We start from the raw sequence: 24,844 nt of genomic DNA, 5'->3' as shown, positions 1-24,844 counted from the left end.
AGTTTAAGACCTTTATCTATTATACAAAAATAAAAAATAAAAGGTTTAAAATTTTAGAGGAAATAAAGTATTGGATGAGTTTCATAAGAATAGTTCAACTCATTATTAAAATAGGTTAATATTATAGAAATGAACCACTAAAATTTGGTATACTAGAAAAAAAAGGATTTTAGGATCAGAAAATTTTCCATTTATAACACAGGAACGCTACCCAATTAATGTACAATAATATGATTTATTCCTGTTGTAATAAAATGTATATGTCATACTGTCATAGTATTGATAATTATCTAAAAATCAAAAATCAAAAAAATGTAAATACCAATCATCACTACTACAAAGTAAAACGATAATGTATATGGACCCATTTTATTTGGCAGTTAATAAATAATAAACAAAATATATAAACAAACAATAATGCGCAGTGTTTTATAACTCAATTTTCACAATTTTCTTTTTATCATCAGATACTTCAGTTTCATGTTCAACAGATGGAATCATATCTTTTTTTTTTATATTTTCTTCAGAATATTGCTCTGTTTTATCCAAGACTTGTTTTTGTAATGGAGAATTAATTTTTATATTTTGTATATCGTTAAGCGGCTTTGTGTTGAACATTCCATATTCATCCATGGGGCCATTAATTATTTCACATAGCGATGGTGATTCTATTGTCAAGATGTATTTACATGTTTTTGGCTCTAACAAATAGAGTGCTACTGATTCTTCATTATATCGACCTTTCACGCATTTGTATCTTACCTGAAAAAATTTAGAGATTATGATGTCAGTTGAATAATTAATTAAATTAATTATATACCTCAGTCTCTCGTTTATCACCAGTTTTTTGACAGACAGATCCTGAAGAGTAAAAATGAGATATAACTTGCTTCTTGCCAAAAGCATCAAACTTAGGTTTTTTCTCTGGATTTTGAGATATCCATTTAATATGTTCTTCTATATTAAATATTCCTAAAACAACAATTTCATCCGGTTTTCCTTTTTCTTTATGCACTTGTTGTATGTATTTATTGTAACATATTTCATATTTCCACCAACCAGAGCCCTATAATAAATATGCATTATTATTGAGACCATTAATTATTTTTTTTTACGAGGTTTTTTGCTTACTCCATACAAACATAAATCTCCATTCACATATTCTTCAATTTCATTGTTTGGTGTTTTGGAGTGCATTAATAAAGAATCTTCTTTTGACAAATTTAATTCTGATTCTTTATTTGGTTGTAATTTAACTTCTATTTTAGTTTCTCCGTTCTAGAAAATTAATATATAAGAAAAAAATATTATTATAATTATTTCTATAAATCAAATTTGAAATGAAAAATAACAAAAAAAAAAAAAATAGAAAAGTAAGATAATTTTAAAAATAAAATTTTAAACCTTATCTATTGAAACAGCAATTATGTAATTTTCCTTTTTATTGAGAGAATCCTTTAAAAATAATAAAATAAAAACTTTCAAAAATAAATAAATAAAATACTCTACAGGTAAGCAAACTGTACTAAACATATACTAAAATAAAATAAAATAGACTTACAGTAAGCACTTTTATTTTATTTTTAAATTTAGATGTATCAGATTGAAGTACTTTCAAGTTGTGGGGTTTACGCATTGAATCACCAATTGGAAGGCAATCAATATTTAATTCATCACTGTTTGGTGGCCTATTAAAATTTTTAAAAATTAACTTAACGTAATAGTATAGAAACATTAATTGTATAAAAATAATATTAAACACATTATTAATTCATCTTGAATAATGAATACTAACTTGTACCAAGGATGTGTGCATAAAAAAGATGTTAAAATGATTACTTCATATTGGCACGTGGATGTTTCTTTTACTGAAAACACATTATGTTTACTTTGAGGATAACAAACATACAATACATTGGTTTGTCTTGGTCTGCCACTGAGGTCACAAATTGTGCCATCAGACATGCTCATTTCAAAATAAGGTAAGTTTACTCCATCAACTTTTCTTGTCTTGGTAGGTCCTGGATAATTTAAATTTGCTAATCTTTTTAGTTCTTCCTCTGCAAAATAACATCATTCAATGATGTATCTTATCACAATTTGTATGACTAGAGATTGGATATTTTTACAAAAATATCCTATAATACTACATTCTGGTAATACTTCTGATTAATTTGTTTCAAGTATTTACAAAATATTTTGTACATTCTTTACCTAATTTAAGACCATCAAAAATTTTCCATTTTCCCAAAAAGTACTCTTGCTCTTTTTGTGTCTTTCCCTCGCGTTCATTATGATATTGTCGGACATGCCGCCCGTGGCATACCTCATAAACCCAATAAGTATCGACCTGTTAATAAAAAAAATTGCAATACAAATATGTTAATTGGTAGTTATAGAATATATCTCACTCTATAAGAACAAGCTTGTTTTGAGAATAATGGTGATAACAGTTCCAATGGGCTAGGTCCGTTATAAGTTGTTTCAGATTCTTTATTTACTTCATCTTGCTTTGGTAAAAAACACCGATATGACTCACCAATAGCTGTCATCACATTTAACGTATTTTCATCTTGTTCCTGATAAATTAACAATAAATAATTACTAATGATGTTGATATGTTAGGTCACTCCTTTTAATTTAAATTAAGTCATCTGGTGCCAATGTAATTTTATCAATAATATTATACACAAAGCACTACAGGAATTATGATCCTGTCCTCCTCTAGAATTAATCAAATTTCACAATTTTTTTTTTTATTAATATAAAGTGATATTCCACAGAATACAGACCGCATTAGACTTTGCTTTTCAATGTTTTTAACTTTAAAATAAGTCTTTAAAAATAAGAAAATTTAAGCTTTTTTATGCAAATTATTTTATACAATTATTTAAAATAAAATAAAAATTAGACTTTAAAGTGGTCTGTAAGGACTAGGTCATCTTCTTTCAGATAAAAATATTTTTATCTAAATTTGACACTTCTAAATGCCTGAGAATTTGTCTGTATTGATATTATACACTATAACATACTCTTTTAGATATGTATAAGTCAATAAATTAATGGAAAAGTATTAAAATTAGGGTGTAAACATGTCTGATTTTAATATTGTTTTCCGTAATGAAGTCATAATACAGGATAGATACCTAGATCATAGATATATCACAACAATTAAATTTTGACTGGGGGAGACCAAACTTCAATCCTAAAATAAATAGTATGTTTTCCCATAACAAAATTTATGTTTTTAATGTTTCTTTTTAATAAAAACTGTACATTACTAAAATATTTATTTAAACATTTTTAATTTATGTTTTTCAAAGAGATAAATTGATTGATATGAAAACGTTTTAGTCTTAACATTTAAGGGAGTTTATTGAATTAACTTTCAACTGTTTGAAACTTACCTTAACCAATCTGTCAGATACATCTTTACCTGGCCAATTTATTTTATACAGTATAGTGTCATCGAATCCTTTAAACTCTTGTGAATAGCAAAAGCTTAATGAAAAAACAATGAGTAATTTCGAATAAATTCTATATGAGAATATCATATTATAAATGGTTCAAGATGAATAAATCTAAATAACAATAGTCGAAAATTGAAATATAGGTATGTTCAAAAAATTGGTTTCATTGAAGTTCGATTTACAGACTTCATCATTGTATTATGTATTATTATTATTATATTATACAAAACAGATGGCAAATTGGCAAACACAAAAACACATCAAGAATTTGTAAAAACGATAAACTGAATTAATATTAAACAATATGTGGTCGAAATTTGACCGACGATACGATATAGCCTATAGGTAACTATATAAATTATAAAAGCCCTGTGGTGATAACGATTAACTTTATTCATTATCAATTTGTATCATAATAATAATAATAATATTATCTTTATCTTAGAACGAAATTTTTACATTCTGATATTTTATTACTTCGTGGTAGAGTAATATTATGAACATATTATCGTGTCTATACACCTTGATTGTATGGATACACTAACTTAGCATATTATACACTCCAACCACGATGATCTTCATGTTCTTTGTGCTCGTCGGACAATTTTTTATCCGGCGAGAAACATTTTATTTTTACACTTTAGTTTTTGTCACAATAGTACTCTAAAATATGTGGGCATATTTATCACCTATTATTACTTTATGACCACTTTAACACATTGTTTACAAAAAGTAAATATATGACGTGTACTTTTTTTCTTCTGACAGTACAACTCTGTTACCAACTGCAATATAAAACATAAAAATATTTAAGTATATTAATATTATTATGAGTATTTTATTCAAATATTAATACTAATAAAATATATATTATATACCTATTTAACCTTTAAGACCGGTGGAATTTAAGTCGAAGAATCCAATATTTGTTTTTATAATTATGTAATAAATAATAATAGATACCTACCTTCGCTGGTAGACACTATTATTATTTTAAATTAACATTTAATTTGTATTTTCCCTGGCTTAAAACCCTATGGCTATATGTATGTAAAAAAAAATAGAAAAAAAATATGAAAAAACCTATCAAAAATGATACTAAATTATGAAAAATTTTCTTCTTTAAGAAATTGTTTTTTTTTTTTATGGTTAAGGCTTCGACAACTGAGGTCATTAGCCTGGGGAACTGTAGGGGAAGGAACTGTAAGGTTTTCTGTACTGTATGGTATATCCAATATTTAAAGGAAGATATTTAGGTACTTCATATTATTATATACCATAATAAACATATTTTCAACGCTAACGTTTTCCACTTAGTTTTGACCATACTATATGAGTTGGATCTAGGATATTGATCCGAAGCCACCGACAAAAAATCCACGGATAAAAAAGCTAGGGGATAAAAAATACATTAGATAAAAAAGCCATGGATAAAAAAGACACGGATTTATTTTAAAATTGAATGCAATATAATTTAAAATTATTTAAAAAAGTTAAAATTTAAAATGTAGAATTTAAAAATATAGGTAATTTAAAAATAAAAAAAACTATTAAAATAATCGTATTGTGTAAGCAATAGCTGTTAAATACTCGTCCGTTGTCCGTAGAGTTAAGCCATCATTACATATGAGAGGATCAAGATAAATTTCCCACAAAAGCTTGATGACGTACATATGACCATTAAAACAAATTTTATTGCCTCCTTTATTAGTTTTGACAATTTGCATTATACAAAATTCAAAAAAATTCCGTGAATAAACTAATAAATATATTACCACAAATATAATACCCCTTAGACTATTTTATTTCACGACACTTACACAGTTACACCGCAGGTACACAGACTGAGTATAACGGTGCCAAATAGCGCATAGAAGATAAAATTTTACCGAATTCCTAAAAATATATATATATATTAAATTATATTAATATTATATATTATATAAACCTATATAATATTGGATTATAGACACAATTACACAGTATATTGTTCGATTGCCATCCAAACATTTACGTTACGATATGGCGATAAGATTAGACCAATTATTATTGAAAAATAATCAGACGATATAGCTTATTTAGTGTATAGCATGGCTAAATAGACTATTTAATAGTCTATTTAGCCATGGTGTATAGTCTACTAATAATTTTAGGGGGATTTAAAATGTGTAATATTTTTGTATTAAAAAGTAAAAATACACGTATTTTGGTATTTTCTTCACATAGCTTAATTTTTGAAATATTTCGCTTTTTTTGGTTATAGCATTTTTAAATTATATTAATTGTATTCAATTTTAAAATAAATAATAATGCATTGTAGTACCTAAATTGTTTTAGCATAAAAATAAATTGTGCTTTATGATGGACTGTAAGTCTGTCACATTTTCTACTACCGTTTTCTTGTTATTTAAATATGTACGTATATACACTTCTAAGTTCTAAAACAATAGAATAGATTAAAATCTGTCTTAGTCTGGTCTCTGGCTGTGGTTACTAAGTCTAAGATACTTATAACTTAAATTTTATTTCCAGTCAAATAAATTAAGATGAATCTTACCGTATGGTATATGTACGCTAAGTTTTACAGCTCTAGTTTTATATATTTTCGTAATAATTGTTATTATTTTTATCAACAGCTTAACTAAGAAAAAAAGTATGATACTATGGCTACGTATTACTAAATGATATTTGAATAATTAAATTTAAATAATATTTATAAATTATGGCTACGTATTATCAATAATTTTTTAATACACTATTGTGTATGTATTATTTACTCATAGCCAAACAATGAGGGGATTTAACGGGTTATGACGACCCCTCGGCCCTCACTCATTGAACCACATTTTCGGTTAGCACATTGCACGAATTAAGATATATAAGGTGGAACAAATAGACCAGATAAAAAAAAATTGTGCTAATTCAACGTATGACAAAAATTGTTAATATTACATAAAGAAATAAGACTCATGTCACCAAATTCTCAAAAATCATATTTTTAAAATAGCAGATTAACCCACCAATCCCAACACTCAAATAGCCGAATATGCTGATGACAAAGCAATCTATTCCACCTACAGTGATCCTGACTTGTTTCAACGTCTCTCCAAAACCATTTGAACGACTTATCACGCTGGTACTCCAACTGGCGCGTCAAAATAAATGAAAACAAATCTGTACACAATATCTTCGCTCTCTGCCACAATCAAATTCCTCCAGTACATATAAACAATAAGCCTATCCTAGATCCATTCTCAGCAAGTCCTCAAAACCAAAATTCACATCTAAAATCTCCTTCTAAAACCCATCTGGCTGTACGGTATACCCCTCATGGGGCACTGCCAAAATATCTAATACAAGAAAAATTCAAGTGTTCCAATCAAAAATTCTCAGACTCATAACAGTCATAACTAATGCTCCTCTTATGTCTCAAATCATACGCTTCACATTCCTAAAGTCACTGAAACAACCAAGTTAACATATCTATTTCAATGACTCTGTAGACACTGAATGTACAGAAGGTGTAAATCACTTACTCTTTCTTTTTTTCAACAATTTTGAATATAATATGTTTATCTAATTGATTTCTATACAGTGTTGAATCCAGGTATACTTCAGGGGAGGGGGGCGTTCGCCCCTCCTGACAAATACAACTTTCTGACTTTCAACACAATGTACTTATTTATTAAATGCACAATACTAATTTAAATATAAAAAATTAATAGGTTTCTAATTTATTTTGTAATTTTTTCAATATTTATAATTTCTGAATTGTAATAAATTATAATAATACAATTTATAATATGTGACGACATTAGATTAACCTTAGATTGATTTTAAAATTTTAAAATTAATAATTTGTTTTATTACTTTTTAAATATTTATAATTTCTGAATTGCAATAAATAATAATAATAGGTAATATGATTTATGATGTGTGACAACCTTAGATTGATTTAAAAATTTAAAAAAAAAAATTTGTTTTGTAGTTTTATATAAACTTGATATGTCTAAATTATAAATTGTAATAAGAATAACTACCTATTAATAGATATAAATATATAATTTATAATACTAAAATGACGTATCACCATTCACCAATGAAAAAAAAAGTGAGCCCCCCCCCAGAAAAATTGTCTGGATTCAACACTGTTTCTATAGCAGTTGGTCTGGTTAAGAGGACGTCATACGGCTTGTGAAGTTTCAACTGAAACACATGTGTAAAATTTCACTGATAATTCATTTTAAAATAATTAAACCTGTTTACCAAGTTACATGTGTGTTTTTTGTTTCCAATCATAATTTTCAAGGTATAATTTAACTTACCAAGTGTTGCAAAAATCTTTTATTGTATCTATTGTATTAATATTTTTATTTGTAAGGTGAAGCAACCATAATTAGTTATGTAATAAGTATGTGTATGTATTAGCGTTTTTATTAAACATTAATAAACGATGGCAGCAAAGGAGTAGTAGTGTTCATACAGATCCTTCTCTGCTGTCAGTTTAAACGGAAAAATCAATGGTCCAAAAAATCGGTTAATAAATTGGATGCAAATAAATAAAATTTGAATAAAATATATTGAATTGATCATTAACAATCCTAACTAAATTAAACCCTAAACAACTGATACTTAAAAAAGTATTTAAAATCATTTTCAAATAATATTTTTTATATACCTATAATAATTTATAAAATTTGTTTTTTGATAAATGACAATAACACTTAATATACCTAATATAAATTAACCTTAATACATTTCGCATAAATATATTATAAATATTAGTTTAATATAAAAATATAATAATTACACATTATCCTGTAAATAAAATTATTGTAATTCCTGACCCAATAATGACAGCTGTTCTAAGAATTCCGGTGCATTGTTCACTACAGTTGATCCATAGACAATTCTTAATTGAGGTATACCAGGTGATACAGCTTTATTTCTTACATACTCCAACAAATTTTGATATTCAATATAATTACCTCCACCAACTATAAACACTATAACTTCACTAAAATTATTTTTAGATTTAAATCCATCAGAATTCCGTAGCTGTTTTGGATCAAAATAACGAAATTCATCTGATGTGCCAGATGACTGTTTATTTTCCAATAATTCATCAACAATTCTAGTCACAGGAAACGTGTGCCTTTTAACTACTAAATTTTTTACTCCTTCCATAACAAACGAGGAAGTGTGAGAAAGTAATTTTTCAAACATATTAACAGATTTAGTACCACCTCCATATTGATTTGATGTAGATGTGATATTAGAAAACATTTTCCATCTTTTAATATATTTAAGTGGACTAAGATCACAACCTTGTTTTTCTAAAGCCGATGAATACATATCTATGTCTGAATCTGATATGGAATGTGTATAGATGTAATAAATTATAAATAGTCTCATTTTATCTTCAGCAGTTCCAGCTTCTGTATCATTTATAATATCTAATATTTGCTTATCTAATGATGCTTGGCTCATTACTTTTTCCTCAAATTCAAACAGTAAGTCTAAACGCCTCGATTTAATCACAGATAAAATACTAGTAGCTAAATCTGTATGCATATCTATTAATCTTTTCTTTTCTAATAATTGTGGTAAAGAATTAACAGCAGATGTCAGTTTAGCAGTATTATCACTCATCATGGCTAAAGCCACATCACTTTCGCCATCTAAACCCATAGACTCTTTTAACTGTTTGACTTCTTCTTCAGAGTTCTTTAAATGTTCCAGTTCGGATTGAATTGATTCTGCTACTGTAGGAAATGGGCTTCCTTTGTGAGTTGTCCAAAAAGAATCTTTAGGATCAAGATCAAAAGTTTTGGGTTTTTTTTGATCTTGTGCTACTGTAACTCTATTTAAATTTAGCTTTAAAACATCATGTATCAACGCTTGATAAGTCCATGTATGATGAAGAGGTGTTGCCATATCAATATTTCGGTCAAGTACAACCAAAAGGGGTCGTTGAAAATTGTAAATTCCAGAGTTTTCAGATGAGAATAAACTATTTCTAGTATCTCTTAGATTTTCTCTTAATTTTTTGTCTAATTTTTCAGCTACCATTTCTGCAGCATTACCACGAGCACTGCGAATTATAGGTAATGTTCCAAGAGTTACAAAAACAGAATATAAACCATCAACAGTATCATCCATCATTACTTCTACATCAGTATCTTTTGCATCTGCACGGTTCAATGCATAATATGATACTGATTGAGCATTTTGATTACTTAGTATAAACAATTCATCTTCCAAAGAAATAAAATTTAAATATTGGTCATAAATTTTATGAACATGGCTTACATTTTCAGTATGTAGTGCTGAACTAGCCAAATCCTCTAGTTTTTGACGACAAATAGCCGAGATAAAGTTTAAATAATATTTTTCATATACATTATTCTGAAAGTCTTGAGCTATTCTGTCGAGATTAACTTGATCCGGCATACAAAAGTAAATAGCTGCTACATCAGGAATAGGATCTCGTTCAGAATGAATGCTCAAGTGCAATGTTACACCACATTCTCGTAATTCTTTAATTGGAATTAATGGTGATAGAATATCTTGGCCTCGGCGATCATATATAAGTACTTTCCATACTGGTTCTGAACCATTATCTTTATATTCAGAACTATTTAAGTTGAGCATTTGCTTTAATGCTGCAATTTGCTTGTCCCGAATTGATGACATAGTGATAGTTTTATTATTGATTGTTGGCGTTTTTTTATGTAAAATTGTATTCAAGAAATATTGATAACATTACAGAAAAGTATTTTGATCTATTATGATCTTGCAAACTTGATACATTTCATTTTGTAAAATAGGATTCCCCATAAAATACCTAAAACAAAAGTAAAAATAAAATCTAGAATTTAGTCCGTATAGGTACTATGTAGAACACTCACTTTTAGTTAAATCCAAATGTTTAAAGTCAAAAATAAATGTTAACACTTAAATAAACATATTTTATTGATTATCAAAAAGATTTCAATAAGATCATACAGTTTAAAATATTTTGTATACTTAAATATGAAATGAAAAATTTTAATAACAAAAAAAATTAACTAAATTAAATATTTTTTGATTATTATCAATTAAGTTTATTATCAATGTAGTGTTGTCAGTTACCACGTCAATTTGATATTTAACCACGTACCAGGTAATATTCTAGCGTGATCTACTTACATAACCATAAAATAAATCTTAATAATATGTTTCCTTTTCTTGATTCGTGTAAATAAAGATAATTCTGTTTTCTGAATCTTAACTTGAAGGTGTTAACTGCAGTATAGATATTATAAGTTTTAATTTTAAATTATTAAAGTAACTAAAATTTCCGCTTTTGGCATATTTTATATCTACTATAATGGCGTTAAATTTGAAAGTTAAAGTACACCCTGTTGTGTTATTTCAAATCGTGGATGCTTATGAGCGTAGGAATGTTGATGCTCATCGAGTAATTGGAACATTGATGGGTAAGTGCTAAGTTCATTAACCAAATTAAATGGAAAATATTATGAGTTGTCACAAATAATTTCTTACATTCCAGGTACGGTCGACAAAGGTGTTGTTGAAGTGACCAATTCTTTTGGCGTCCCTCATAAAGAATATGAAGACACAGTGAGTACATTCTCATAAACTCTTATTTGATTGTTTAACTTTCAATGTTTTAAATTTTTTAAGGTTGAAGCTGATATTGTGTATGCAGCAGATATGTTTAAAATGAATCAAAAAGTCAACAGATCTGAACAAATTGTTGGATGGTGGGCTACAGGTAATGAGGTAACTACACATTCATCAACCATACACGAGTACTACTTGATGGAATGTAATAATCCAGTACACATCACTTTGGATACTACTTTGAAAAATGATAATATGGGATTGAAAGCATACGTTAGGTAAGTTATTGATTGTAGTTTAGATTAAAAATATATTAGGACTGCATTTTTGCTAGTAACTAACATAACTAGTAAACTGATACATAAATAATTGAATTTCTGCATTTATCAGAATCTATTTTGTGTGAACATGGTATAAAGCAACTCAATTTAATCTATAATATTTTATTACAGTACACAAATTGGTGTTCCTGGAGGTAAAACTGGAAATATGTTTATCAATGTACCAATCGAAGTTACTTGCTATCAACCCGAAACAGTTGGACGTATGTCAATATTTATACTCATTTGTCACTTTTCTTCTTATTTATACTATTCAAAATAATGTTGGTATCTATAGTAGTAGTAATATTAATTAGTGACACAATACCTATTTCACGAATATTAAATATCCAAAGTTAACTCTTCAAAAATTATTAACGATTACTTTTTTATTGCACAAAACTACCAGTGTTAAATTTCCTTTTCATAATTTAAGCCGTAATGTATATATTTGTTATAGTAATATTGTTCTTTTTTAGTAAGCTTGTGCCAGAAAACTGTAGCTGTTGGACAAAAGTGTCAAGAACCGATCGCTGAGTTAATACAAATAGAAGAGGCATCATCAAAAATCTCAGATTTATTGGAAGTAGTTTTATCTTACATCGATAAAGTGTTAGCATCAAGTGACTACAATGCAGCTGACAACAGCCACATTGGTCGTATATTACTTGATCTGATGCACAGTGTACCTCATGTGACACCGGAAAGATTTGAAGAAATGTTCAATTCCAATGTTAAGGTAATCATATATATATATTTTTTTTAACCTTATTTTGATATGAATTTATAACTTTATATATATATTCTTTTTTAGGATTTGTTGATGGTTATTACTTTATCTCAACTGACTAAGACCCAATTAGAGCTCAACGAAAAACTCACACTACTCAGTTTATCTTAAATATACCAAGCACAATTTTATAAAAGTCCAAAACTAAAACAGCATTCTATAATGAATAAATTAAACAATTTATTTTATTCTGGATAATTATATTAAAGGTTATAAATATACTATTGTATTTGAGAATTGCTCGTACTCTTAAAACAATAAAATATGGAATTGAAAACCTTAAGTTATTAAATTTAATATTGCAATTCTTTTATTAGTTTTAATGTACCTACCTTAGTTTCCTTTGTATCATAGTATTGTTTTTATTTAATTACATTTTGATTTTTTCGATATATTACTACTAAATATATTCCTATAGGTTGAATATCAGAATATTTTTAAAATAGTACGGTACTTTTATGCCAATTGTAATTGGAAACTAAAAAGAGAATGTATCTGGTCAACAGCTTGTTTGAAATATTTCAAAATATAAAAAGAATTGATTGATAATTTTATGAATTCAATCTATATTAATCAATCAGTATAAAATTAAATTAAAAATAATGCCATCAAGTGAATCACAATTTATTGAGTTGTTTTAATAGATATTGAAATTAATTTCAACTTATTCGATTATACAAAATAATGTGCTGTTTTAAGCAAAAACAATTGTTTATTATAATGCATTATACCCTTATAACTTGATACAATATCAAAATTCCATATATTTTTTTTAATAATAACTTATAATTTAAAATTATAAAACTAAAACAGAAGTTGGTCGTTTGTGTTCTAATGTACAAAAATATAAAATTGGAAATATTTTTCTTGTCTCTTTTAAGCTCGACTTAATATTATATTGTTTAAAATGGAGTTTGTATGATTCTTAACGTGTTGGAAGGTTCTAAAAATGATAATAAATATAAAGGTTCAATTTTTAAATACATGATTCAAATAAAAAAAGTATATATTTAATTTTTTTTTTAAAATAGAACAAAGTTGATATTATTAAACTATTTTGAAGGGAAATATTCAAGATTTTATACAAAAATAGCACAAAATGGCTATATTATAATTTTTTTATGAAAATGGTGGGAAGGGTGATAAAAATAGAAAAATATCAACACCCAAATAATACAAAAACAAATGAAAATAAAAATACATCGGTCAGGAGACACAAAGACAATGAGTGAAGGATACGGAATGGTGATTGAGTATGGATTTAAAAGTTTTGGCTAATGGTCACTATTACAGCGATCCACGACTGCCGACTGGGCAGATGAATATTACTACTTATGGTGCATTTGCGCGAAAGCGTAACGACTAGGGGCTTAATTAAGGAGATACGAGGGCACGAGGGCTGAAGAGGATAGATCCCCTAACACTTATTTTACTGCCAACATTTTATATTTGGTGGGGTAGGTTAACTGATCTTGCTAAAAACATATAATCCTCCCCCCCCCCCAAACCAAATTCCTAATTACGCTACTGGTAACGATCTTGCGCAGCCAGCGAGTCTAGACAGAGAAACGGCCGCGGTTGATGGTGGCGAGCGGCGGATGGCGGTGAGACGACTCCGACGTCGGATTTGTGGCGAAGACCGGACGTGAATACTGAGTAAATCAAGAGAATCGAGATTTGGCGTACGCGGGAATCGGCAGTGACTTTGGACGAATGACCCGGTCGATTTGTCATTATCACGTGTGAAAAAGCGAGAGCTCGTAGGCAACGGACCCGTGGAAACGCTCAAAGTCCGTGTTCCTCATAGATAATTTAGAATATTATCTATATAATCTATGGTGTTCCTAGTGCTATAATATAATCTCTGACCTCAGTACATACCACTCAACGACTCAACCTACGCAAGTCACCGTCGCTCCCATCGTAATCGTTGATAAGGTTGAGGCGGAATCGTTGCTTACACCGCCGTTTAGCTCATACAGTAATTACTCTATGGTTTAGCTATACTGTTTAACCACCGTGTCGCCATCGTCGTCGCCCGTCAGTCTCAGTTTATCACTTATAAAGACACTCATCAGTCGTTCCAAGCCACCGTAACTATGGCCGGGCGCTTGCGGCTCGCCGCTCGCCGACAGAAAGTCTAGCGCGTCAACATCGACCGAGCGCGCTACACACGCGTAAATCCGTCGCGTCGTGCTTGGTCGGAGAACGTGTTCTAGTGACTTACCAGTCGGCAGTCTTACCGCCGTGCATCTTCCGTGCTCTTTTCCGTATCCTTCCTCCCTTTCTGTCGTCGTCGTCTTCCTGCCGACGTCTTTGGCTCTTAGGAGGTCGTCAAACTTACGAGTGTCGCGGACGGTTTCACTTCGCCAACAGCATAAACGTCGAAAACACACCTGACGCCTTTCCAACACGACGAGGTTTTACTCTCACGCGGCTGTTCGGTTTTCCGGTTGTTGCCAGCGGGTCTACGGCCTTACCGAAGCAGATTGACATTTCAATACCCTCGATCGACTCGAGTTCGGTCAAAACATCTGCAACCACCGCGTCGCCATGATGTTGTTCTCCTGACCGGTCTGAGAAGAATCGATGTTCTCAGATCCCGGAGGAGCGTCGCCAGATGACAGCGCGGCACCGGCCAAATTCGACTGGTACAATAACTGCGTTTTCGATGACTTCTTGTGGTAGAACTTGGTCGTTCTCTCTCTGACGACGTTTCACCAATCGAACACTGATCGTCAATTCGTCATATGCAGTTATTGCCAACATACTGGCTTTTCCTTATCGGCAATCGCCATCTTCATTACTCCATTACTCCATAATATGTATTATATATTATGGTGATCGTCGTGGACGGTACGTTGTCCGTTACCAAATAAATGGTTAAATTAGTTCGTTATGATCTCGTTCATGTAAGATGTGACTCATATTCGATATGCTATATCCAATGGTGTATTTCAAATTCTTCATGGTAGAGTCTTCCTCAGTTTTAAGTCGTAACTCGGAAATTGTCGTCAGAATATAACAATAACATTACTATAAATGTATGATTTCTATACTTATAAGGAACTTAAAACCATATGCTGCAGGAACATGTATCTATTTTAGATGTTGTAAACTTGTAACTAATTTTATATAATATTTTGTTCACGGGAAAAACTATGTCCGCGTGTGCCTCAATATAAATCGGGTTCTGTTATATACTGTTCTATGATATAAGAATTTCAGTTTTTTTTTCAGGGGTCGGGTCCAGTATCCCTGGACCCCCCCCCCCCCCGTAAATATGCCACACACCATGTCGTCTCATCGGTCAAGTTGTCATATTCGCCATTTATATGTTTTGGAGGGTTCTGATCAGCATGTCGCTCGTTGCTCATCGATCACAATGAACACACTTCCGACACGGAGACCGGATATATTCGAAAATCACCCAGACGATGGATACGACATTGTTCATTATTGCATGGCCAGCGAGTACCTTCGTCGTTACGCGATTTTTAGCCAACAGCATTATAGCTGTGGTTTCTTAAGCGGCCGTGGCGAGTTGATTTTAACAAAAACAATTTCTGTAATACTATTTTTGATGATATAACATCTTAACGTGGGGTTTTGGGTATTTCGATTTGTACTTTTCAGCAGTACCAGTCTTATACTTTTAAGTCATCTTTTTTTATGTATATTTAACTATTGTAACATTTCATTTCGAACAATTATACGGAAACTTATTTTTCCAATAAACGTTTTTTTTTTTTATTTCAATTATTTTTCATTTAATGTACAAGTACAATTATGTCGAGCAAGCGGACATATCATAACTTATTAATATGTTAAGTTATAATTTAATACGATTTAAATAATATTTTTAGTGCATACAATATGTATGATGATATCATGTAGATTTATTATATTACCATGATCCTAATTATACATAACACAGTGAATCGAAGGGACGAGTTTAAGATATTTGCAGAGCATTGAGCGCCTTTGTGTAGACACACTAGACAGTAGACACTTTAGACCATTATGATCAAGCAGACAATATTTCACTACGTTTTAACGCTATTTTAATTTTAAAATAAGTCATTTTGAAAAGTTTAATCTAACTGGTTTAATTAAATTTTTATCAATTAATCCTATTTGATTATTATACGATTTTTATAATTATAAAGCTCGCGGAGCTGCAGCATTATTGTTGCTGCCTTTTTTCTCCCAAACAAATCCTCATTCATCTTTATAAGCTATATTAGATTATCAAGAGTATTTTCGTGTTATATTCATAATTATTCATATTTAAATATTATAATATTTGATACTTTACTTGGGTAAACGTATGCGTAGGTTTGATAATTTTTTTTTTCGTATTATACCTATAATTTTATAATTATAATATGTTCTGTTGCGCGATGACTTAGACTGAGTGACTGACCATAATTTGGATGCCTATACACTTACTTTCTAGTCTACCTCTATGGTACATTAACTAATGTAAATAGTGACCAATTCCTGTTCCGTGATAGCTCGTTGATATGTTTAACACGATGACACGTCATATATTTCATATATTCTGTGTGAAGACTATGTGCAAGTTTGGACGTTGTAGTTGATGTTTATTTTATCAACAAGGTTTTATGGTTTCGAAAAATTGATAATCGATTCATAGTTTTATTCACTGAATACGTATATTCCGTAGACATTATAAAAATGTTGTGATCGTTTTTTATCTTGTTTGCTGTTTCCCACTCCATTTATAAATGTATAATATTATACATACCATTAATATAATATAAACTCGTAAAACATCAAGTTTTGACAATTTACTAATAATTGAACAATGAAAAAATGCTACTAGCTTCGAAAATACTAATTAAATTGTAATAAATTGAAAATTTAGTTTTTTTTCTAAAAATAAAGCATTCAATATTTTCCACCAATCAAAAATTATGCTAGCTATTTTTGTAATAATAGACCTCGTAATAGACATTTTAATATAACATGAAAAAGTACTACCTATCAAAAATCTATACAGCATAATACTCTTGTAGTCTTGTAAGTTGTTGTATATTATATCATGACATTTTTTTAAATTTCAATTGTTTATAATTAAAATAAAATAAAGAATTGTTTTGAGTGCACATAAAGTTAATATGCATGTATTTTATTTTTTTTTTAACACAAATAAAACTAAATTTTAATTTCAACTCTAATTCAACGTTCATTGCAATACACCACTTATGTCTTATTGTCATATCAAGTAACAGATATTTTAAAGAGCCAATTAACTTATAACAAACATAAATGTAAGGGTCATATATTTACAAAAAAAAGTCATTTAGGAAAAAAAATTACAAAGTTTTTGGTTAAATTACATTTTTACCCGTAGTTTAATTCTAATAACCAAAAATGCTATAATTGTATTATTATTTACGATTATAATTATTATATTATGAGTAGTATCTTATAATAAGTTTAATAAATTGCTTTAGTGGAAGATGGTCAACATTACTCAACTATATTAGTAAGTTGGTGTTAGAACACTTAAAAAGCTCTTAAAAACCCACTTCTATAACAATTTTTGAGTCAATTATTATATAGTTAAAGTACTCAACAAGTATTATATAGTTATGAAAAAATGGGCCAACGAGGTATTTTTATAATTATTTATAATTCAATATGCAGACAATCATTAAAGATTTTGTGAGTTGCAAGTACCTATTAAATTACACCTACAAAAAGATATTATATTGTGTATTCAATGTTCTGAACCATCATATTAAATTTTTGGTAACTTTGGCCGAACAACTAAAGGGTTGTTCTTTTCAATGGAGTTGCGACCATTTTTTTGATAATCGTAGGAGCAATTGTGCGATTCTGAGTACCTGAAAAATAATAAAAATGAAATAAGTTATTATATATAATTGAAATTAAAAATAAATACTTTTTTTGCTTCAAACTTTTAAATGTTTTTAATTAGAAGAAGTACAAATTGGATATATTTTAATATATAAATTAAATAATTTAAACTTATTTAGAAATTAGATCTTACCTATGTACTGGACAAAAAGTAAGCCCACATCGACATGTATACTGAGCGCTAATAGTTAGTTTTTTATTGCATTGAGCGCATCGTTTTTTCTTTTTCTCTACCACTTGATCAGGAACAGTCTGATTCAGATCTTCAGGTGCAATAATTGGAGATTTTTTATCCACTCTATTACTTTCTGATTCCATTGGTTCTTCATCATCATCAAGTTGAATAGGCATGTCTGATCTATTCAGTATCCTATGTATAGCTCCCAAGCCCGTATCATTGGATAGGGACATGGCAGTCATTTGTTCAGTCGGTGATGCTTGTCTAGAAACATTTATGTGTATGTTATGGGATAACACCAATGACGAACTGCTAGGTCGCCTAGACCAATCTGTACTGGACACATCAATATCAGTACCAGATTCTGAGATACTGAAAACAGAGAAATATTTTAATAATAATGTTATGATTTATAAATAATATAAAATATTATAAAAGTAACAAAATCAAGTGTATTATTTTATAAAGAAAAATGCAATACTTAATTAAAGCATTACTATCAAATCTTTATAAAATAAATTATAAGATATAGGAATTATTATTTCATATCATTTGTTTGATGGTGTTAGTTTAATTACCTGTCAATGCTTGAAGTACTACCAGTATGCCTAGGTTCATTCATGATATGGCAAAGTTGTCTTGTTGTGGTTGATTTTGCATTCTTATCCGAGCATGTACTTGTGATGGTTGGCAAAACTGGTATCCTTGAGAATTCAGCACTGCGAACATATTTCCCCAAAACAGGAGTCGATTGAACGATAGGTAATCTCCATGTATGCAGTTTGCTACTATCTTTTTCAGTCTTCATTTGTGATTTTTCTGGCGCTGAAGTTGATTTACGATGCTCAGGTTTTGTTCTTTTTAACTGGAAATTTAAAATAAAAAAAAAATTGTATTGTTTGATTTAACATACATCTATATAAAATGTGATAATAATGTATTAAATCACTGGGTGAAATATTATTGAGGCCAGTTAAATATATTCTATTTTTTTTTTTTATTTAAAAGAATATTAATTACAATCTATTTGGAATAGACAATTTTAATACATTTTAATTGAGAATAATATAAGGAGGCAAGTGAAGGAACATCAATACAACATGATACTTTTCTGGTTAATAAATCTTTACAATATTTCATCTTGAATTGATGTGTGGGATTTATGGATTGTAAATTGGATAAGATTTGCGATAGTAACTGATTAGTATGGGAATGTAGTTTAGAGTAAAAAGAACTTGTTTTGTGGTTAATTTGATAATTGATTGATTCATTTTTGAAATTAGTGTAGTGTGGAGTTATATACAAACTAAGGTGTGAAGGTTATCTCAAAGAGAGTGCTTAAATAGTGAATATTTGGATTTTATATTACATTTATATGAGTTGCAAACTTGCAAAACAGATTTAATATATACAGGGTGTACGCGAGGATTGCGATATCTCCCAAAATAATGGAGATCTTGAAATTCTGGTTTTGTAATAAGATTTACTGGGATAAGAACTACAATAATTATTTCACATTTTAAATTATTTTAATGTTTTGGTAAAAGAGTTAAAAAATATATCTTTTTATTTAATAATTTACAAAAAAATTTACTATAGCCATTTTTAAAATTTTTTTTTTCTGAGGGGCTGGAGTGGCGCAGTTGATTACGACTCACAAAGTCATCGGTTTGAATCATAGCAACAAAGTACAAAAAAAATTAGTGTGGTTCTAAATGATCACTAAATTCCCACGCTGTTGTCCGATTGCATCATCTGGTTTCCAACTAGATCCCACTCCACAGGGAGTGAAGACCACACATGTCTCCTCTTGGAGAAGGAGGGTAGTATCATGTATATAGTGATATATACATAGATAAATAGATCACATGATCTCCCTACTACTCACTTGTGATAAGCATTGGCAAAGGCCTAGAGGTCATTTCAATGAACAAATACAAAAAAAATTTTTTTCTGAAAAGTTTCTTAATTTTATTTTCATTAATTTGCTGATTTTTTTTTTTTTAATTACGAGAAAAATTGTGAATTATTTAACACCATAGTGTTATCAAACATGCAGTTTGCACCGCTGGCCGTATGATTTCTGTGTGCCTAGTTAAAATTATATTTTATTTCTTCAAAATTAAAAAAATTATTAAAAATCAAAAACTTAACAAAAATAAAATTTTGAAACATCAATATTTTCAGAAAAGTAAATTATAAAATGGCTATATTCAAGTTTTTTGGAAATAATTTAATAAAAATATATATTTTTAACTTTTTTAACTAAACATTTATATAAATTAAAAAATGAAATAGTTGTAGTTCTTATTCCTATGAGTCTTATAACAAAACCAGAATTTTGATATATCTATTATTTCGTGAGATATCACAATGGGAAATCCTCATGGGACACTCTGTATAATATATTTAGTGCAGAATGGGAGCTTTGATTTTAAAATTGAAGGAAGATGTAATTTTTTTTTTTTTTAAGAGGAACAATCATTTAGATAGATATATCATAATTTATCATGTAATAAACCTGCTGTAAAATTAAAAGAATATTCACAAATAAGTAGAGCGTGAAACAAATCATTAATGTAACTTTCCCTCAACTCTTAAAGAAACTAACAATGAATGTTACAGAATTTTTATAATATTGATGAGAATATAAACCAGTATAAATAAGTATCTATGTTAAAAATAAAATGGCTAAATATATAGATTTTGTAATAAACTGGTTTTAAATAAATATTCTAGTTTTTCAAAAACCTTTTTTTTCTTTATTATTTATACATAGGATAACAAATAAAAAAATTAATTAATAATTTTTAAATATTTATTTTCAATCTAAAAATCTTTCGCGGACTACAGATTAGGCATCACTGTACTAAAAGAATATCAATAAGAAATGTAAAAATAGGCTATCGAGTTTAAAATTAGTCTTACTTTAGATTTTGACGAAATTGATAGTGTTTCTAAATTATGTTTCAACAGCATCATCTTAAGATATGTAGTATTATTTTCAAGAGATGGCTTAGACTTCTTCTTTTTTGGTAATTCTACTGAAGATATTTTTCTAGACACGCATTTTTCATATATATTATATTGTTAAAAAATAAATACAAAAGTATTTCAATATTTACCTAGAGGATTCTTTTAAATTTGTTAAAGAACCATCACTATTTTCAATAACACGAAGTAAGTTTATTACTTCACCTTCGCGATATATTAGGACTGCAAGCTTACTACCTGGAGGTGCATCCTCCAATATTTCTTTTCTGTAAGATTAACAATAACAATTATGTAAGATTAGATTACATAAGAGAATATTATATAATACATTTTAAGCAACAGGTATAAAATTCAAAATAGCTTGGTAAAAATCAAAATCATTTTCTTAATATTTCTCTATTACTTTTTGTTGTGCTATAGATAAACTACTAAAAAAATCAATCAATCTTCAAAACACTAACTATATTTAATTTACAATCATTAGGCAGGGCTGATTAAAAATATGATTTCCTTCTACCCTAGTAACAACAAAAAACCAATCTAAAAAAAAAAAATCACAATTGTTAATCAAAAACATTCCTTTTTTTTCTCATCAACTAAAATTGTTACATCATTGATAATAAGGTAATAGTCAATAGGTAACTGGTATATCACTAATAATATTATGTATTTATTGTAATTAATCCTGAATTTCCTAAATACTGAATGACGAATTAATAATGTATCACATCAAAACTTCATTAATCATTAATATAAAAACGGATTTATGTTAAAATGAACCTAACTTGATAATTAGGGAGATAAGTTCTATCGGCCAATCTTATAAAATAATGATATAGTTTACTAATTTTATCAGTTTAGTATCTACAATTATAACAGGTACATACCTACCTATTTTTTTTCATTAATAATTCCTAGTCAATTGATTAATTCAATTAAAAATATATTTTTATACAGATTATATATTTTCAAATGAATGAATGTTAAAAAAAAAAAAAAAATAAATAAATACTTAGGAAAATAATAATTTTTAGCCCATAGGTATTACTATTACCTATATATATCTAGGGTAATTTAATATTTTTTAATATTTTGAGTTATCTTTAAGTTAGTTCAAAAGGTATGATTAATTATTGATTTATATAATTTATTTTTGGACTTGAACTATGAAAATATAATATTACTTACTTATTTAGATTAACCAATTGTCGAATGGTTTCATTATCCAAGGGCAGCATTCTACGGCTTGTGCCAATTGGTCCCCCTTGTAAGGACAATACCAACCGTAATGTTGATCCATCATGAAGATTATTATTAGCTACTGTTGTATGGTCAGACAATATTTTTTCTCCTAGAAGCAAATGTTGCTGGTTGACCGGTATACCTGAATAATGATTAATGAAATATTTAATACCATAAAACGATAAAACAGACAAATACATATTTAATTACAATACAAACCTTCAACACGTTGTATTCGCGACTTCAATGAGCTTATATAATCAGTTGGGCATACAGTAATTTCAAATGCTGTACCAGTAAGCGTTTCAATAGTAAGCGATATAGGTGATTCATCCAATTGTTCATTGTCAGGATTTGATCTCCATTTTTGTTTGCGTGACATACCTAAGTTAATTTACTAGGTATGCTGTCGTACTATTGGTGTCGCTTATACAACATTATATTATTCCGGTTAAAACAACAACACCTGGAAAAACGAAATTTATAGTTATGATGACATCACCCCCTTCCATTACTATAAATGGTGCAACAAAGTTCAATTGCTATCGGATTGAGATTAAAATGTATAACGTGTATATAGGTAGTGCTGTTGTTATATAAAGCGAGATAGTACGTGACCTTAGGCCTCCGAGACCAATACAATAATAATACGCATTTTATATTTATTTCCAGTCGTTAAAAGAGCATTTCGATGCACTTGAATGATGGTCAGGTAAATACATACTTAATCCAAAACGATGTCAATAAAGCCAAGTCCCAAATAATGAGCCTTGAAGTCCTTAGTCCAGTAGCCACAATAGAACAATCAGCTCGATGGTTGTAGGAGGTCCGTCAGCCCTCCCGGATGATGCGCAACGAGCGTCTCTGAACGACAGAGGTGATACAATAGGTATTGGGTAAAAGTGATTAATTCGTAGACGCCTACTGCCTAGTGTGAATGACTTAAATACGGAAATGAATAAAATTGATAATTCGACGTCGATGATGGTGGTGGGTCAGTAGGTGATCGAACTAATGATAATAGACTTTTTTGTCATTGTTATTATTACTATACTGTCAAATTTGAACACACTGTTACGAAGCGGATGGTGAATAATAATAATAAATATAACAAACGATTAATCCATCGACAAGGACGTCGTGCACTCGTCGCGCCGAGGTGTACGCGCGTCAAAAAAAAAAAAGAGAAGACGGCGACGACGACGACGACGGTGACGACGTTGGAAAGGTGTGTGGGGGACCCCGGAACGGAAGTGTTGTGGACTGTGGAAACGGAGAGTCGAGTAGTCGAGAGATAATAAATTATGGCAAAAGTAAAATAAAACAAGAAAATCACGACGACGGCCGACGACACACGATCGCAATACCGTGGGAATCACGACGCCTCCGTAATATCAATTTCTTTTTCGGTTTCCTTCTCGTCGACTCCCTCCAAACCCCAAGGCTCGTCCAAAATCGTTTGGTACTCTACTACTCTAGTACTCGTACTCGTACATACTACATAATATACAAGATACAACAATCCTACTATTAAATTATATTGTATTACTGGTATTTCGATAACTGATAACATACAGGTTATAGACACGTCGTCGAGACACTATGGACTATAATATTATTTGTTATGATAATATTATAGCATAATATACTTGACCGTGACTAAATAACTTATTTAGCCATGATATTGTAGACACATTACAATATTTAAGATAAATATTGTTATTTATAGATTATTGATTAATAGGCAGTAGGCACGTCTATAGAGTCCTCTAGATATTAGATAATAATGGCTACCTATAATTAAAGTTCTCTAGGTAGGTATGTCCATGATCGTGTATAATTCAAATGGCTATTCACTATTCACCTTTTGTTTTACTATTACACAATAAAATAGTCACAGTCTCAGAAAAAATGAAATGAAATGGGTACCAGGTATCAGGTCCTATCTACCACCATCTGTCGTCCAATATTGCCCTCAGGTCACTCATCACCGATCTGGAATCTGAGCTCAGTGGTCACCGCCGTAAACGTCATTACCACAGGCGTACAAAGAAATAATTATCGGGGTGGGCTGTAATATATAGCGACCAGGGGCGTAATTATGGGGGGGGATGAAGGGGATATATCCCCCCAGAACCTATATAATGTGTATATTTATTTATTAATTTGAAGCTTATGGAATTATAATATGTTTTATCGTGCTGACATCACGACGAAATATATTAAATATAATTAATATCAAGAAATCTATAAATTATTATTTAATTTAAAAGTAAATTTTAATTCTAATATGTTCAAAATTTCCATTTTG

General features: G+C 29.3%; 4 protein-coding genes across 5 annotated transcripts; 1 reads left to right on the top strand and 3 right to left on the bottom strand.

Annotated features, from left to right (window-relative positions):
* Positions 1-355: 355 nt before the first annotated feature.
* On the bottom strand, positions 356-3,808 carry LOC107173034 (endoplasmic reticulum lectin 1). Of its 2 annotated transcripts, XM_015523386.2 has the most exons (9): positions 3,408-3,808; positions 2,412-2,579; positions 2,215-2,350; positions 1,796-2,060; positions 1,562-1,688; positions 1,405-1,455; positions 1,132-1,278; positions 821-1,066; positions 356-762 (listed from the first exon to the last, which is right to left on the bottom strand). In XM_015523386.2, exons 1-9 carry the CDS (start codon positions 3,552-3,554, stop codon positions 430-432), a joined length of 1,620 nt encoding a protein of 539 aa, XP_015378872.1. In that variant the 5' UTR covers positions 3,555-3,808; the 3' UTR covers positions 356-429. The 2 variants fall into 2 exon arrangements, with proteins under 2 accessions (XP_015378872.1, XP_015378873.1); XM_015523387.2 differs by lacking the exon at positions 1,405-1,455.
* Positions 3,809-8,030: 4,222 nt separating this feature from the next.
* On the bottom strand, positions 8,031-10,533 carry Slh (sec1 family domain containing Slh). The gene is made up of 2 exons (XM_015522847.2): positions 10,382-10,533; positions 8,031-10,317 (listed from the first exon to the last, which is right to left on the bottom strand). Exon 2 carries the CDS (start codon positions 10,164-10,166, stop codon positions 8,301-8,303), a length of 1,866 nt encoding a protein of 621 aa, XP_015378333.2. The 5' UTR covers positions 10,167-10,317; positions 10,382-10,533; the 3' UTR covers positions 8,031-8,300.
* Positions 10,534-10,706: 173 nt separating this feature from the next.
* Positions 10,707-12,506, top strand: eIF3f1 (eukaryotic translation initiation factor 3 subunit f1). Its single transcript, XM_089221675.1, has 6 exons — positions 10,707-10,951; positions 11,026-11,096; positions 11,160-11,377; positions 11,552-11,643; positions 11,899-12,158; positions 12,234-12,506. Exons 1-6 carry the CDS (start codon positions 10,843-10,845, stop codon positions 12,318-12,320), a joined length of 837 nt encoding a protein of 278 aa, XP_089077801.1. The 5' UTR covers positions 10,707-10,842; the 3' UTR covers positions 12,321-12,506.
* A 4,821-nt stretch (positions 12,507-17,327) lies between these two features.
* LOC107173066 (uncharacterized) lies at positions 17,328-23,816 on the bottom strand. The gene is made up of 8 exons (XM_015523432.2): positions 23,258-23,816; positions 22,753-22,999; positions 22,480-22,675; positions 21,423-21,557; positions 21,226-21,355; positions 18,876-19,162; positions 18,253-18,669; positions 17,328-18,085 (listed from the first exon to the last, which is right to left on the bottom strand). The coding sequence occupies exons 2-8, from the start codon at positions 22,913-22,915 to the stop codon at positions 17,980-17,982; spliced, it is 1,434 nt and encodes a 477-aa protein (XP_015378918.2). The 5' UTR covers positions 22,916-22,999; positions 23,258-23,816; the 3' UTR covers positions 17,328-17,979.
* Positions 23,817-24,844: the final 1,028 nt, after the last annotated feature.

Source organism: Diuraphis noxia, unplaced genomic scaffold (genome assembly GCF_037042655.1).
Source record: "Diuraphis noxia isolate RWA-SAM2 unplaced genomic scaffold, SU_Dnox_SAM2 contig0002, whole genome shotgun sequence".
In the NCBI taxonomy this organism is placed as follows: Eukaryota; Metazoa; Arthropoda; class Insecta; order Hemiptera; family Aphididae; genus Diuraphis; species Diuraphis noxia.
Note: the sequence above shows the minus strand (reverse complement) of the source record. Positions and strands in the feature narration are given on the sequence as shown.

What these genes read in the sequence shown, in the direction of transcription:
- Slh (XM_015522847.2), bottom strand. Translation starts at nt 10,166, where the DNA reads ATGTCATCAATTCGGGACAAGCAAATTGCAGCATTAAAGCAAATGCTC.
- LOC107173066 (XM_015523432.2), bottom strand. Translation starts at nt 22,915, where the DNA reads ATGTCACGCAAACAAAAATGGAGATCAAATCCTGACAATGAACAATTG. An exon ending in CAATTGGTTAATCTAAATAA is followed by an intron (nt 21,558 to 22,479) that starts GTAAGTAATATT and finishes TTAATCTTACAG; the next exon opens with AAAAGAAATATTGGAGGATG. An exon ending in CAATTTCGTCAAAATCTAAA is followed by an intron (nt 19,163 to 21,225) that starts GTAAGACTAATT and finishes TTAAATTTCCAG; the next exon opens with TTAAAAAGAACAAAACCTGA.
- LOC107173034 (XM_015523386.2), bottom strand. Translation starts at nt 3,554, where the DNA reads ATGATATTCTCATATAGAATTTATTCGAAATTACTCATTGTTTTTTCA. An exon ending in TTTTGATGGTCTTAAATTAG is followed by an intron (nt 2,061 to 2,214) that starts GTAAAGAATGTA and finishes GTTATTTTGCAG; the next exon opens with AGGAAGAACTAAAAAGATTA. An exon ending in ATAAAATAAAAGTGCTTACT is followed by an intron (nt 1,456 to 1,561) that starts GTAAGTCTATTT and finishes TTATTTTTAAAG; the next exon opens with GATTCTCTCAATAAAAAGGA.
- eIF3f1 (XM_089221675.1), top strand. Translation starts at nt 10,843, where the DNA reads ATGGCGTTAAATTTGAAAGTTAAAGTACACCCTGTTGTGTTATTTCAA. An exon ending in GGATTGAAAGCATACGTTAG is followed by an intron (nt 11,378 to 11,551) that starts GTAAGTTATTGA and finishes ATTTTATTACAG; the next exon opens with TACACAAATTGGTGTTCCTG. An exon ending in TGTTCAATTCCAATGTTAAG is followed by an intron (nt 12,159 to 12,233) that starts GTAATCATATAT and finishes ATTCTTTTTTAG; the next exon opens with GATTTGTTGATGGTTATTAC.